This window comes from Anser cygnoides, chromosome 4 (genome assembly GCF_040182565.1).
Source record: "Anser cygnoides isolate HZ-2024a breed goose chromosome 4, Taihu_goose_T2T_genome, whole genome shotgun sequence".
Classification (NCBI taxonomy): domain Eukaryota; kingdom Metazoa; phylum Chordata; class Aves; order Anseriformes; family Anatidae; genus Anser; species Anser cygnoides.
Window position 1 is genome coordinate 55,447,173 of NC_089876.1, and position 14,389 is coordinate 55,461,561.

Sequence of the window (14,389 nt, forward strand, 5' to 3'; positions counted from 1 at the left end):
ACTGTTCAGTGCTGGGAAATGAACAACTTAACCTAGTGGCTGGTTATGTCCTTAGCTTGGATTAATGTATTATTCTTCTGATTGAGAATCTGGTTTTGAAAAATGTCTTCCATGGTGTCTCCTCTGGGTTGCGATTGCAACAAAGACTTCTCATTCCTCTGTTTGGTGACTTCTGATTGTCATCCATCATCACCATTTTTCATGATAATTGGAAATGTTGGGGTACTCAGACATTGGAAATATTATGATATTATTATTATTTTTTTAACCCTTGAGTAGTTTTACATATTTTAAAGATGAAAACAATTCCAATATGTACTGGGAAATACAAAGGAGGAATTGAGAAGGTTATTTTGCTTGTTTGTTTTTTTTAAACCACAGTAAGGCAAGTTACTTTTTTTTTTTTTTTTCTCTTGAAAAGGAAGAGAAATAAAGTAAGGAAGGAAACAGCTCACTATAATGAACTGGGAAGAAGGTTCAAAGACAAATGTCAAAAGACAGCAGAAATAATTTGACAGGAAGAGAGGAACAAATAAATCATCGTTTGGTTAAATGAAAGCATTTAAACCAGTTCTAACTGAAATAATAATAATAATAATAATAATAGTAATTATTATTATTATTATTTTCTCTAAAATGGAGAACTAAGAAGAAATCAACTCACTTTCAGCCAAAGCAGTGACAATGAAGAGATAGTCCTAGCATCCTTTACAATGACAGTCCTGCCTCACTTTTGTTCCCAAGTTCAGTACTCAGTACCACAGTGTGGTTTCCAGCTCTGAGCCATTGCCCTGCCCCAGGGAGAGCTGAACCTGTATCTGTTAATGGTGTGTCCTAAGGACTGTGCTAGAAAGTGTCTTGGGATGAACTGCTGTGTGACATTGATTCTGCTCTGCCTGAGTATTTATTTTACCAGTGCATGAAAATGATTTCATAACATTCATTAGTGCATTCATTTGTTAGAACATCTGGATTCTATTTACTGCTCCCATAAATAATTATCTTATGCAAAGTGGAATGGCATCACTGAAACAGGCTGGAGAACATTATGCACAAAATAACTGTGGGGGGGGAGAGGGTGTTCAAATGGATGATGACTGAAGGTGCCCTTTGGGTTACCAAAAGCAAAACAGTGCATCAACTATATAACTGTGTTTTTGTTTGTTTGTTTATTTTTCTTCTTAGTTCTTCACAGGCTGACAGAGGGGCAGCTCGTGCCCTCATTTATATGCCTTGCTGGTAAGGTGTCAAGACCAGTCATTACCATTTCAGACATGATGCCAGGCTTCTCACTACAGCTGCTTTTTTATCAAAATCAATAGTTTTAGTTAAGTTTCATGGTCCACATCTTTAGAGATTGTTATTGGAGATGGAGAATTGAATCAATAAGCTTCATTTGTAAGCTTTATTGAAACCATTTTCTTTCAGTTCACTGAAGAGTTTTAATGAATACAGAGTTAAGGATTTTTTTTTTCCAGGTATGCTTATCCACTGAACATGTTTCACTTTGAAATTTGAGCAAGACCCTTCCTTTGGATAAGATATATTAGCTTTTACGTGCTCTTTCTAGTCTATTTTCTTCATGAGTGCACAGTTAAGCAGCTTGGGACAAAATTGGTTTCTGTTTGATAGTATCTTTAAGTTTCAGTAATTCTTTGAGAAGTGTACTTTCTGTTTGGATGAAAATGTCACAGAGAATAAGAAACCACAGTATGTTTTCTAACAAGGCTGTTCATCTCACAAAGGCTTTGAGCTCATCAGAAAGCAGTGCTTCTACACTATGATTAAGCTCTATTCCCAGTGATACTTTAGGGAAATATGTTCATGATTAAAACATTCAAATATTCAATTAAAATATTCAAATTTTCTCTCACTAGTGTTTCATAATGTCAATACCTTGTACTATCCTAAATGTCTAAATTTTATTTATTTTAATGGAAATGGAGAAAATGCTGAAAGGTAAGCTTTGGGTCACTGACAGAATCCATTTTAAAGCAAACCAAAAGTGTGGTTCTCTGTATACTGGAAAATATTGCCAACGTAGTTTGTTTCCCATACTATATTGGGTTTGTTTTTATAAAGTATAGCTATTATTGCAACACATAGAATACTTACAAACAAATAACATCACAAAGATTTAGCCACATTTATTTAAATTAAATGTCTTTCCAAACCACATTACGGAAATCTCCTTTGTTACCCTGAGGCAAAAGTCTGAATAAACAGTATGGAATACACTTACAACATCCTCTGAGGGTCAAAGCCATGTGTGAAGAAGCAAATATATGTAAGTAGGAAAATGAGCTAGGGGCATGATGGTCCTACAGAGTGAAGAGAAAATTGATTAAAGGGGTTCATGTAATACCCTATACTTAAGAGTATGGTGGGATACAAGATCATGTTCACTATGTCAGTTGTGCTACTGTGATCTGTGCCAAAATCAAGGAGACATAGAAAGCCTAGCAAAAATTGTAAGCTGTGTCATTTCTAGGAAATTTTGTAACAGTGAACTGAAGTTTCTAGGGAATAGTTTCTAAATTTTCTAATCTCATTCCTGTGGATTCTGCTCAGCATTCTCATTATTTACATAAGGGAGGAAACAGAAGCTCAGTCGGGATGCTGAACTGAAGGCTTCAGTTGTACTGCCATTTATACCTTTACTCCACTGCACTACATCATCGTGATAAAGTCTTGCCTTTACTCAAAATGATATGAACCATATGCTTAGCTTTGTTCTTGTGAGATATATATATAGGATCAGATCCTTAAAAAAAATCTCTTTGTGAGGAAAGACTTTATGTATTTCCTTTGGCTGAAGCTTTCTACAGGTGGAGGACAAACTCTCTGCTTGTTGGAACCTGTATGCCTGAAGCTGAATCAAATCACTGATAGGGTTGCACAAAAGAGCTATGCAGATCCACTGCGCATTGAACAACCTCTCATAAAAATCTAGTGTATTCATAAGCTAAATATTTTAGTGGGTTTTAAGCTCCCTATACTTTGATTTTTTTGTGGAGTCCAGAAAGATACAAAATCAGTTTTACAGAATACCTTCTTAAAGGTATGAAAGCTATCAAAACAAATGTGCATACGCACATATGAATTCCCTTTTCCCTTTATTTACTAAAAGTGTATAGGTACCAGCCACCAATTGATAAGAGACAGTACTAAAGTTAGTCAAGTAAATAATTTCAGGAGTTAAATTTAGTATTGTATGCTTTTCCTGTCGCTTATAACTTCTCTGTTAAAGAAAATGAAAATTAATGTAAGTAGTTTCCTACAGAAGGAGTTTTAGAACAGTTTACTTTTTAAATCTGGAATCAAGTTTACCACAATATATTCAAAAACCTGCTGCTGTTGGCATTCTCTTTTGGCAGTAAAATACAAATTTTCCTATGATCTTAGAGTTTTACTGGAACTACTTCCTCTTAATCTGGATGTATAAATCCCAGAGAATTAAGAAAGCTTCATAGCTTTGAGGAGCAGTGGGTTAGGAGTTGAGTGTTCCACGTGCTTATGTATTTCCTTCCCTTTCATATTTAGTCCTGTCTTGCTGAGACACTAAAGAAAGAAAGATTCAATACAGGAAAGGAATGGTGGGTGCTCTGGCTTTCCCCCACTGTGAGTATCCTTGTCATAGGAAGCATTTAAGTAGGCCCAGGGGTGTTCTTTGAAAATATAAAACAGTAAAGCTAGATTCTGTCTCTAGTTCAATCATCGGAGAACTTACCATTGTTAAGAACTTGAAACTAATTACTGTGTGAAGCAAATCTTATTCTTACTGAACATTACATAAGCACTGCATATAACTCTACATGCTGCTCAACAAGACGCAAGAATGCTTGCTGTCTGCAGAGCATATCTGATATAATCTTATAGAGAAATTGTATGGGAGGGGGATCAAAACCATTTGAGAGTTTAATGATCAACAGAAGCTAGCTCTGAGAAAACACTTGCAGGGAATATTAAACAAGCCCATGGCAGCTTGCCTTTTTTATAAGGGGTGAACTGTGGGACTTAGACCTTCAGACTGTAAAGGAGAGTTAGCACAGACAGTAAAATAAATAAAACTATAAAAAGTAAGTGTATGTCAGCTTTTATAATGTGGCTTTCCTTATGTCTTTGGAAATGGTTACTACACAGAAGCCTTGTAAAAGCAAACAAAGCAAAGGACACTTTGTTTTTGACAGATAACCACAATCATTAGAGCATAACGTTAATTAAGTAAATAAATGCATATTTTAATAATTAAAATAACATGAGCTGTTACCAAACAAAGAAAAACTAGCTGTTAGATCATAAAAGCAAAACAATTTTTACTCAGTTCAGAACAGTTAGAACAGGAATCAAGCTGCTCGCTACCTTTGCCCTTTCTTAAGCACTCCACGGGCATCAGCACTTCTGTGAAAATGTTTAATCTTTTACTTGTGTTGATGAACTCATTTAGTGCAATAGCATTTTCCTTCAGGCTAATTTACTCCCAGTACAATGTCAATTTTAGCCAATGAGAAAAACATGCTGGCTTCAGTAGGTAATGTGTCAGGCAGTATTGCAAGTGCTGACTTAAAAGGACATGGAGACTTTTACTGAAGTACCCCTCACCCATAAGGGGCACGTGTATGTATTAAGTCAGATCCTCATATGATAAGAGATCCTCAAGATTTATCTCCATAGGGTGAACTGGATTTCTCATTGCAAAGCCCAGGCTTACAATAGCATTTAACAGTACTCAGGACACTCACACCTATTCTGCACTTATCCCCATTCACAATCAAGACCTGGGGCCACTGCTGTCTTACTGGATTTCACTATTAGAGCACATAGGAATACCCTGGAAAAAAATACTATTATTTGGTATCCTTCATGGACACAAAAGAAAGCAGTGACAATCCAAGGATAAGCCAGCATATGCGTTATATTTCCCAGATGTCATGACAGTAGCAAGAAAGAAGGCAAGCATTTCCGCACATGCTTTTTGAGGAAGGGTATCAGGGGACATATCGTTCTATATTTATCATTTCCCATTTGGTTGTGCTTTTTTGCAGTGAGCATGGCAACATCAAGCCTACTTGCAGGAAAGGGTGTACAATTTTGCTTCACAACTCAGCAGCAATAACCCTGACTGACTTAGAAGCCATATATTTCTATTTCTGTGCCAATAAATTGAAATATAGTTATAGCATAAATAAATAGTTGAGCAAAGAACATGTCAACTTAAGCTCAGTGAAATATGAATGTTAATTTTATGGCTTCTCAAGCAGAGGTGGCTCACCTCTGAGAGGGCTTGGAGCATAGGTATAGTGGTATTTGACAATCTTCATTAATAGATAGATGCAGCCTAATCTTAAATAGTGTCACAGCTGGGCCCCTATGGAGGTGAGCAGAGGGCCTGCTACTGCTTCCTCACTTTCTGTGAAAAAGCTTATATGATTTTCCATATTTGGTGCCTGATAAACGTTTTATAATATCAAAAATAATCAGATTTAAAGTAACCTGAATTAAGGTTAGGTCTTCACATTAGATTATGTTTCACACTGTGGAGCGCATACTGTTGTAACTCAGCAATGTTACTAAATAGTGTGGAATAAGCATAACAAATTGAGGCTAGTTAGGTTTTGCTCAGTGTGGTACTACTGAAACCTGAAAAAAAACTCATGCTGTATTTACATCATGCTCAATATTATTAAATATGAGACTGATATATTAGGAAAATTACTGAATATTTTAAAGCAAATTAAAGTTATGTTCCTTCAATATTACTTCTGTTACTATGTTGAAAACCGGCTCAAAATGAGAATAAACAGGGAAGAGCCATAGGAAAGAAGAAAAAGTGTGAGCGATCAGTATGATTCATTGATTTTAGAAACAAATCAGTGAGGAGAAAGTGTTTATATACAAAATATTCTCACCTGCTAAGGATGAGATATTAATGATTACTCCTCCATCACCTCCATTTCCTTTTCTCATATATTCTAGGCCAAGGTAGGTTCCTCTAATCACAGATGTCTGACATAAGGAGAAAAAGGATAATTTTATTCAAAATATGTTTCTTAAAATATGTTTCTTTTGTGCTCCTAAAAACAGTCTTGCTTTAGTTGTGATGCTTAGAGCCTGTATTACTTTACTTGAGATTTTAATTTTACTTTGAAGATTATAAACAAAAGATATTCCACGGTAATGCAGCTCAGTAACTTCAAAAGTACAATTGCAATGAATAGAAATAATTATTATTTCTTAATTATTTTTCTCATAAAGATATCAATAATAAAACTAAATAGTTGCAGCCTGAAATAAACACTGTGAAGGACATGAAATCCACACTAATTTATAAATGAAACGCATACTTTCTCTATAAGGAGTGGATGAACTGATCCAAGTCCCAGCATTTTTATTGAGATGAACTCTTTGTTACAGAAAATGTAAAGACTGAATTTGAAGATGTTGCTAATACTGATGGCCCCATTTGACTCAGGGCATGAGAAACTTGCACTTTATAGGATGTGATCCTAAAAGAAGTTGTGAGATCTATTTCTGGTCCTAAAATTTGTATTTTCTGACTGAAGTTACATCATTTTTACCATTTCTCTCAAAAGAAGGTAAGCCCAAACAGACAAATACAGGTAAGGTTAAAAAAAATAAATATTCTAAGAGACGTGAAAGAAGGTGTTGGTATATTTGCAGCATGTAATTTTATTTTATTTTATAAGAAAGATCTTTGAGGAAGAAGATCATGTTGAGACCTGTATAATCTTGATTGCTTAAGATCTGTTTTAGAACCCTACTGCTGGGATTCATCCCACCGAACTTAAGACATTTAAACAGATTCCTAAATGTATGCTGAGCCTGAGGTTATCAGCCTCCTAACCCAGAGGAAGTCTGTCTCCCAGAAGGTAAGTTGCTTTACCATAGACTTTAAGAATTGCTAATAGAAAGTTATGGTGATGCTTCTAGTGGAAGATAGTATATTTAGTGCAATATTGCTGCATTTACTTTAGTGAAATGTTGCTGCAAGTTTCATAAATATTAATTGTTTGTATAATTTTCTTAGATTTCTGCTGAAACATTTCATATTTGGTTTACAATTTCTACCTAAAATTAAAAAAAAAAATCATTTAATCATTTTTATATTTCTAGAAATATTTAAGTTTTTAAACAAGAACTCAATTTATATTTTATTTGTGTCTAACGCTATTTATTTGACCCAGACAAACTAAGATGCTCAACAAATGAAGTGGCCCTACAAATCTGTCCACATCTGCACATAGTCAATTCCCTGAGGGTTCTGTTAGGGAGAGGACCAAGGAAGATTTGCAGAACTATGAATCACGGAGGAGGAAATGTCCCAAAGTAATAAAACACAGTGTGTTTAAAAAATAAAAAAAAAAAAAAAAAAGGAAAATTTTAAGACATGTATTGCATCTCATTTTTACTAGCTGGTGTTTTTAGACGTATATGTTATAAAACATAAGAATCTTAATTCAAGTCTTTTTGCCTTCTACAAGAAATATGCTTGTTGTTTTAACTGGAATCATATTTGTAAGACTGCGTGTCTTACTGTTATTGCTTTTTCAGTGTCTGAGTTACATGAATAAACTGCACATTTACAGAGATAAAAGAACTTGAAATGTCGTTATCAAGTTTGCTTTGTAATACTGAACGAGCTTTTTTAAATTTTCTATAGTTGTATTTTGTGGTATTATAAATATGTTTTCAACATACCATTTTCCTGCAATAACATAAAAATCACAATATTGGAATATTTCAAAAGTCTGAAATAATGTTTTAAATTTTTTAAATTAAAACTTCCCATAAAAAGCTTTTTGTTTTATGTTTTTCTTCTGGAAAGTTTTGACACTAGAAGCATTTTGCTTATTATCAAAATAATGTTATTTATTAAACACTTAGTAGTAGTCTCGCAGTGTTTAATGTTGATGGCCACATCTAAATTTCAAAGGATGTATTGAAAAACAAGATAATTTATGCCTAGTACCACTGCTGTAAGGTACTTTTACTCTGAAGATAAACTCAATGGCAGCTCAACTGAAATTAGACTTGGTATTAAAGATGGGTGATGAGTTTATATATATATATATATATATATATATACACATACATACGTATGATACGCTCTACACTAGACATTTTAGAAAAGCAAGGGTTAATGCTGTCTCTGGAGAGCAGGTGCAGGTCCTATCATGCCCTGCAGCAGTGGCTCAGCCTGCTGAACAGAAAAGGAGAATTCCATTTAGGATGATTAGAGGAAATAAATCAGTTGGAGAAGGAAGTAGCTTGGGGCTCCTTGAGGATTTTTCTATTCCTCCAGCTTTCTAATTGAAAGAGATAATAGAGCAAGATGAGTCCTTGGCCAAACCACAATTAGAAGACAGGCAAAAAGTGGGTAGCTTGATGCTTCTATCAAAATCATAGTACTGAAAAAATCCATCTTTGCAAGTGTGCAAATTGCAGCCTAAGGCTTCCTTTTGTATGAAATGTGACTTTGGTTTCCGATGTTGGAATCAGAATATTTTGGCTGAATTCTAGAAGAAAGTTTATCAACTATTACTTTACTATAACATGAAATTCACAACAGAAAGTAAGACAAAGAATGATGTGTTTTGTGCGCCGCATTTTCCTGGTTTTGGGAATGTGATGGAAGAATGTCTGCTACCTACTTTTCAATAAACTAAAATAAATTGAAGGTGTTTTCAGGTGGTGGAATTCTCTGTGTATATAAGAATAGTAACTTAATCCTATGCTCGTAACCAATAACAATTTTTAGTTTGTCTCTTATAATTAGAAATTCTGGGAAACTTAACACTTAAAATGTCCTAATTAAAAAAAAAAAAAAAAGCACAACATCTTATGTGGCAAAGATATATGCTGTGAGGATTAACTTCATAGAAGAAAGACTTGCATTTTAACATAGAATTTTTTTACAGTTCCTTAGTTTACAACTGCACCCAGCTGGATGTTCTCCATAAACATGTCAAGAACAAAGAGTAGGGAATTAGCCAAATTTACAATTAAATGCAGGAAAAGTAAAAATAAGGACAGCCGGCTCTCGCCTAGCTTGTTTGCTCCTGGCTGCTAAAAACTGGTAGAACATCTAAATGGTTGTTCTTATAGCTGTTGAAAAAAAAATGACAAAAACAAACCTGTGATCTCAGTGATACTGCTGTTTGTTTTCTTATCAAAATATAATGTTTTACTCTAACAAATAAAGAAGACAACCTATCAAGGTGTACTGCAGGTCTGAGCGTGCTCTCAAGGGAGGCAATTTTGCTCTATACCTGCCAGTAGAAGCCTTAGGATTCTTTTCAGTTAATCTTAATGTCTCCTAATATTAGCTTCTGGAAAACTCAGATTTGCATTAGAGGAGATCAGACATTCTGAAGCATAGACTGATAAAACTAAAACTCAGTATCTCACAGCATGGTAAATTTTGAAAAGTAATTGTGAGAATGCTCAAAACATTTGCAGTTGCTATTGGAAGCATCCTATCAGTAATCAGCAACTTACGTAACAAATTGTTTGGCAATTTATGTATCAGTGTCAAAATCAGAAACAAAAATCTGAGGCTCTTGACAAGTCTATGTATCCCACAGCTGTATGGCTTTAATTCTTGCTCTAAAAGAAAGCATGTATTGAAACTGATTCTAGTCAGACTGCTAGTCTTCGGTAGAGCTCTAATTCAGTTTGTTTGGCTCTGTGAATCTGCCTACCCAGTGTTGTACAATGTTCTTGTATTCCAGTATAACACCTGTAAGTTGATTTTCATACTCTGTATTTCATTTTACCACTTAGCTGGATCTATAAGTAACAATAATAAAAGTATTTTCTTTTATAGTGGTGGCTTCCAGAATATCTTTAATCATCATCATTTGCAAATGGCAATTCTTTTGGAAGTGATTTAGTGCATTTTTTTTTTTTTTTAGTGTTTCAACACTGATGTAGTTTCTTATAATATTAAATAAGGTTTCCCTTGTCACCTATAGTCTGATACTTCTGTTTTCTCCTTAATGACGGCAATATCTTATGCTGGGAAATTATTTTTGCATTCATTCGCTGCTGAAGATGACGACTGTTGACAAGGTGACAAATATGACTTCCTTTGAGAAAACGAAATGGTAATCAGTCCTAATATTTAATGTAGGTTTCTGAGCTAAAGGAGCCCAGGCCTTTGTGCTAGGGATACTGCACATAAAATGAATGAAAGAGCCATTGACTCACAGTTTCATAACCCATGGAAAATGTTAGCAGTTTTCTTGTAGGTCAGGGAGGTGGGACTGATTTTATCGTAGATTTTCTAGGAGGCAGATGGGTTGTAGTAAACATGCAAGTCCCTTGGCACTCCTAATAGTTTGCTTGCTATATGAAATGAAATTGTAGGGTCTTGAGTTTGAGTTTCTGCCTCAAACTGTGGAAAGCAAGAAGTCCTAGAGAGGGAGAGGCAAAAGGAAGGGGTAGTAGATTTTGTTCCTTTTCTAGAATTCAGTAGCTGTTTCACTGCATGGGAGAGAAATACTACATTTAAGATTTTTATTATGTAGTTTTTCTTTGCCTTTTTCCCCAAATGTTCCTCAGGGACAGAGGAATAATATTGCATTTTAAGTAGCTAGGCTTAAGTACTCCTTATTTCAAAGAATGTGTCTTTCATTGTATTTCAACATTGAGTACTGTAAACATGTATTAAAAATTAACCTATGAAGTTAATTGGCCTACTGTGCAATTAAGGTAAATCTGTGCTTCCTAAGACAATATGGACAATAGAAATTATTATGCTTACAGTTGTTTTCTTTAATGTACTTAGAGTATTGATCCTCACTCCATCAATTTTAAGATGATTGTTACTTCTCACTTTTTGGTGTTCATATCTCTGCCTAGGCATGTAGTCCTGTTTCTAGCATCAAATTATGCTGAAGGAATAAGCGACTAAGCCACTGAACAACAGAGTTGGAGTATTTCTTGTTGCCTTAGAATGTAAGCTTGACAAACTAGTTACCCATGCCATTTACTCATCTACAGACAGCACTGTGTTTTGTTTTTGTTTTGTTTCAGAAGGCTTCACTTTGAGCAGTTATGTTAGTAGCATTAAGAAACAACACTTGCTTGTCTGTACTGTGGGGCCGGGTTGTAATTCCCAGCTGCTGAATCCAGCCATATGTCCTGGTCATATTATTTTGGGATGAAAGCTCATCCCTTGTCATCTCTCCTGGTACACTGGGAAGGGAAAGCAAGGTATATGAACCTTGCTGTGTACACCCTCCAAAGCAAGGTGAAGGTTATAGCACACGCCCAAGAGATCCCTTATCTGGCTTGCACAAGGGAATGGCCTTGCAATGATCACCAAGTATTTGTCCCCAAAATCAATAAAATGAATCACTTCTGAAGTTTGCCTACTTACCCTTAAGGTTGCTGTTGAGATGCTAATTGGCCTTTTGAGGAATAGTTCCTTATTGATGAACACATCAATTGATTTTGCAAGGTTTGCTAGTTGCTGGAAATTTTACTTCACCATGAACTGTATTAGACTGAGCCACACATTCATGCCTCTCCTAATGTACTTCATCATTTGCACATGAAACTTAACTACCTCCTTACGACCCAGGAAATGAGCAGTGCAAATGGTGTAAGCAAGGGAGTAAGACAACTCTCGTTACTTAATTTATTTATCAGAGCAAATGATAGCTAGCTACTCAAATCTTTGGGGATATAAATTCTAAAATTTGGCTAGCATTTCAACATTTCCCTAAATCTCTTCCTGTGACCATCCTCAAAGACCTTCTAGATGTTAATAAACCTCTTCACAGGCAGTTCTTACCCCTCTACCCATACTTCCACAGTATATGAGGAAAAAAAAGTTTGGTTTGCCTTAAGAACACTTTAGTCACAAATTTCTGATAACTGACTTTGGACATTTCGTATTTATGCTAACATATTTTGTAAGTATATTTTTCCTTTTTTTTTTTTTTTTTCATTTTACTGGTGTTACCATTACAATGCAGACAAGGGATTAAGTAAGAACAACAATTCCACTACACAGTTTACCTCAAACTATTTTTTTCTGAATCCTGAATTGAGGTAGCATGCCAACTTTCCCACTTTCTTCTACTTTTGCCTAAAACCATATCTTCTCTTATTTTATTAAGATTGAGGAAATAATACGTTTTAAATGTCTTTTAAAATTGTGAACTGTCCCTGAAACAATTTTCAGAACTTTTTATTACAATACAATATTATTACATCGTTTTTGCTTTACAGCATAAAGAAAAAAATACACCACAACAACAACAACAAACTACCTCACAATTCTTTTCCTGTGAAAGTAGATAAACAAGTTAATATTAAGATACATAAAAACTAAACAGGTATTCACCTACATGTTAATTAATAGTGCTTTCCTAGCAGAATGCTTTAGAGATTTTTAGAGGCTTATACATTTGATCTTTCTGGACCAAATTTGTATATCATAAATGCATATAACCTTTGGAGATCAGTATTAAATTTCTCTTTAAAAAATATTGACATTTAATTGTTAAGTTATTCCAAAATAAATTAGATGAAGCTATGATGCTGAGCAGGGCAACACTTTAATAACTGGATCCTGTGTGTTCTTTTTTGGTGTAAGAAAGAAAATAACATGGTCAAAACTGTATGTAAAATGCTCCTGCACTTTGAATTCAGGTAATATTTATGATGTAAGGTTATGTGATTCACTGTATAGTGTGACCTATGTCAGTCTTCAGAAACCTCTACTATGAGCATAAAAAGAGACCCTCAAGTTAATTTTGGGATTCTGTTAGTATAAAATGTACTAAATACATTTGTAAAGAGAAAAGATACTGTAATTATAGCAGCCACTATCTGTTCCAGAAAGCATAGAACCTCAGGACAAGAAAGCCTTTCAGAACATCTTGTGTTTAACTAACATGGGTTTAAAGCTCATCAAAATTTGGGCACTTTCTTTTTTTTTTTTTTTTTTCTCTCTCATTTAGGTGAAAAGAAGGGGGAAAGTCAGACTATAAAATATCTGGATTTCTTAGGCATAAGTTCTTGTGAAGCTGAATGGAAGAAATACTCCTTTTGTCATTCTGGATGACTGTAGGTAGTTCTTGTGAAGCTGAATGGAAGAAACACTGTTTTTGTCATTCTGGATGACTGTAGGTAGGACTCTTGATAAGAATGTGTGTTCTTATGTCTCATTCCTTTCTGTGTATGGGTATTTTTATGTGATGGACTGTTGAAACAACACTGGTAATATCCACTTACGGTGGAATTAATGTGGGTATCATAGTTGAATCAATGTCTCAAGCTGATTTTGATCAAGTCAACACTACCAGCCTTGGAGCTTTCTGGTGGGGAATGTATGGCATTCCAGCAATGCCATACTAAAAGTGTTAATAGAAATATTAATAAAGTAATGAAAAGGTGGATATTGTTTAGGACAAAATATAGCGAGGATCTGGAAAGCACTGTAAGAAAAATCTTTCTAGTGATTGATATTCTTTTTTTTCTTTCCCATCTTTATCAAGCTGTCGTTTCCTTCATAGGAATCTGTAATGGATACAAGCAGGGATTGTGTTTTATCTCCTCTTTTTCCTTCTGTAGCATGTCCCATTCTTTAAATGTGCTCTTCATTTCTGTTCCTCATGCTTTCTCAAGCAGTGCTCTCAGGAAACTTACTTGCCCTCCTTTAAAAAAAAGTTCCTGAAGACCAACCGGTTCTGTGAACTGTTTTAGCCATAAAGAACACACCCCGTATGTGTTTGCTCTGATTTATCTTGCTCTGTACTGCTCTACTTTTGTACTTTGTACTTTAAACTGGGGCAGGGAATATTTGTTGTACAAATATATAAATAATATCAGCAAGACAAAGATTGGCAAGTAGAGGTTTTTTCCCCTTTAAAAAAATCAAAAAAAAAAAATCTGTCAAATGTTTGCATAATGTGTATCAAACTGTGTGCCTATTGAGGTTATTCTTGTTTTTAGAGATAATGCAAAGGATGCTTAAATGCCCTATGCGGGGGAAATAGAGACGTTCTTAAATTGCATTTTTCGTACATATTTTTTTCCTTTCTCTACCAGAAGCAAAACATATTTTATGGAACTGGTCAACATAGCATATTGCATGCAGCAGCTGTTATTGTTCCGTGTTACAGTTAATAAGTAAGAAGCATGAAATGTTTATATCTTGTTTCATGGAAATTACAGTAACTAGATAGAAATGCCCTATGGAAATAAGCTAGGTAGTTGGCTCAAGGTTAGGTAGTTAAAGAATATTCAAATCAAAAGAATAATTACGATATTTGGATCTTAATGTGTCCTTAAGTTAACCCACATGGCTGTGCTTTTACTTGGATTGATCATTTTAAATGTACTTGTTCTAGTC

The 14,389-nt window shown here is 34.7% G+C and overlaps 1 protein-coding gene across 3 annotated transcripts in view; it reads right to left on the reverse strand.

The window, feature by feature from the left end:
• The window catches only part of HPGD (15-hydroxyprostaglandin dehydrogenase), a 34,892-nt gene that overhangs the window by 14,025 nt on the left and 6,478 nt on the right, over positions 1–14,389 (reverse strand). For all 3 annotated transcript variants that reach the window (XM_066996172.1, XM_048054062.2, XM_013190342.2), the window contains one exon: positions 5,910–6,006. In XM_066996172.1, coding sequence (XP_066852273.1) covers positions 5,910–6,006 — 97 coding nt within the window. The remainder of the gene's footprint in view (positions 1–5,909; positions 6,007–14,389) is intronic.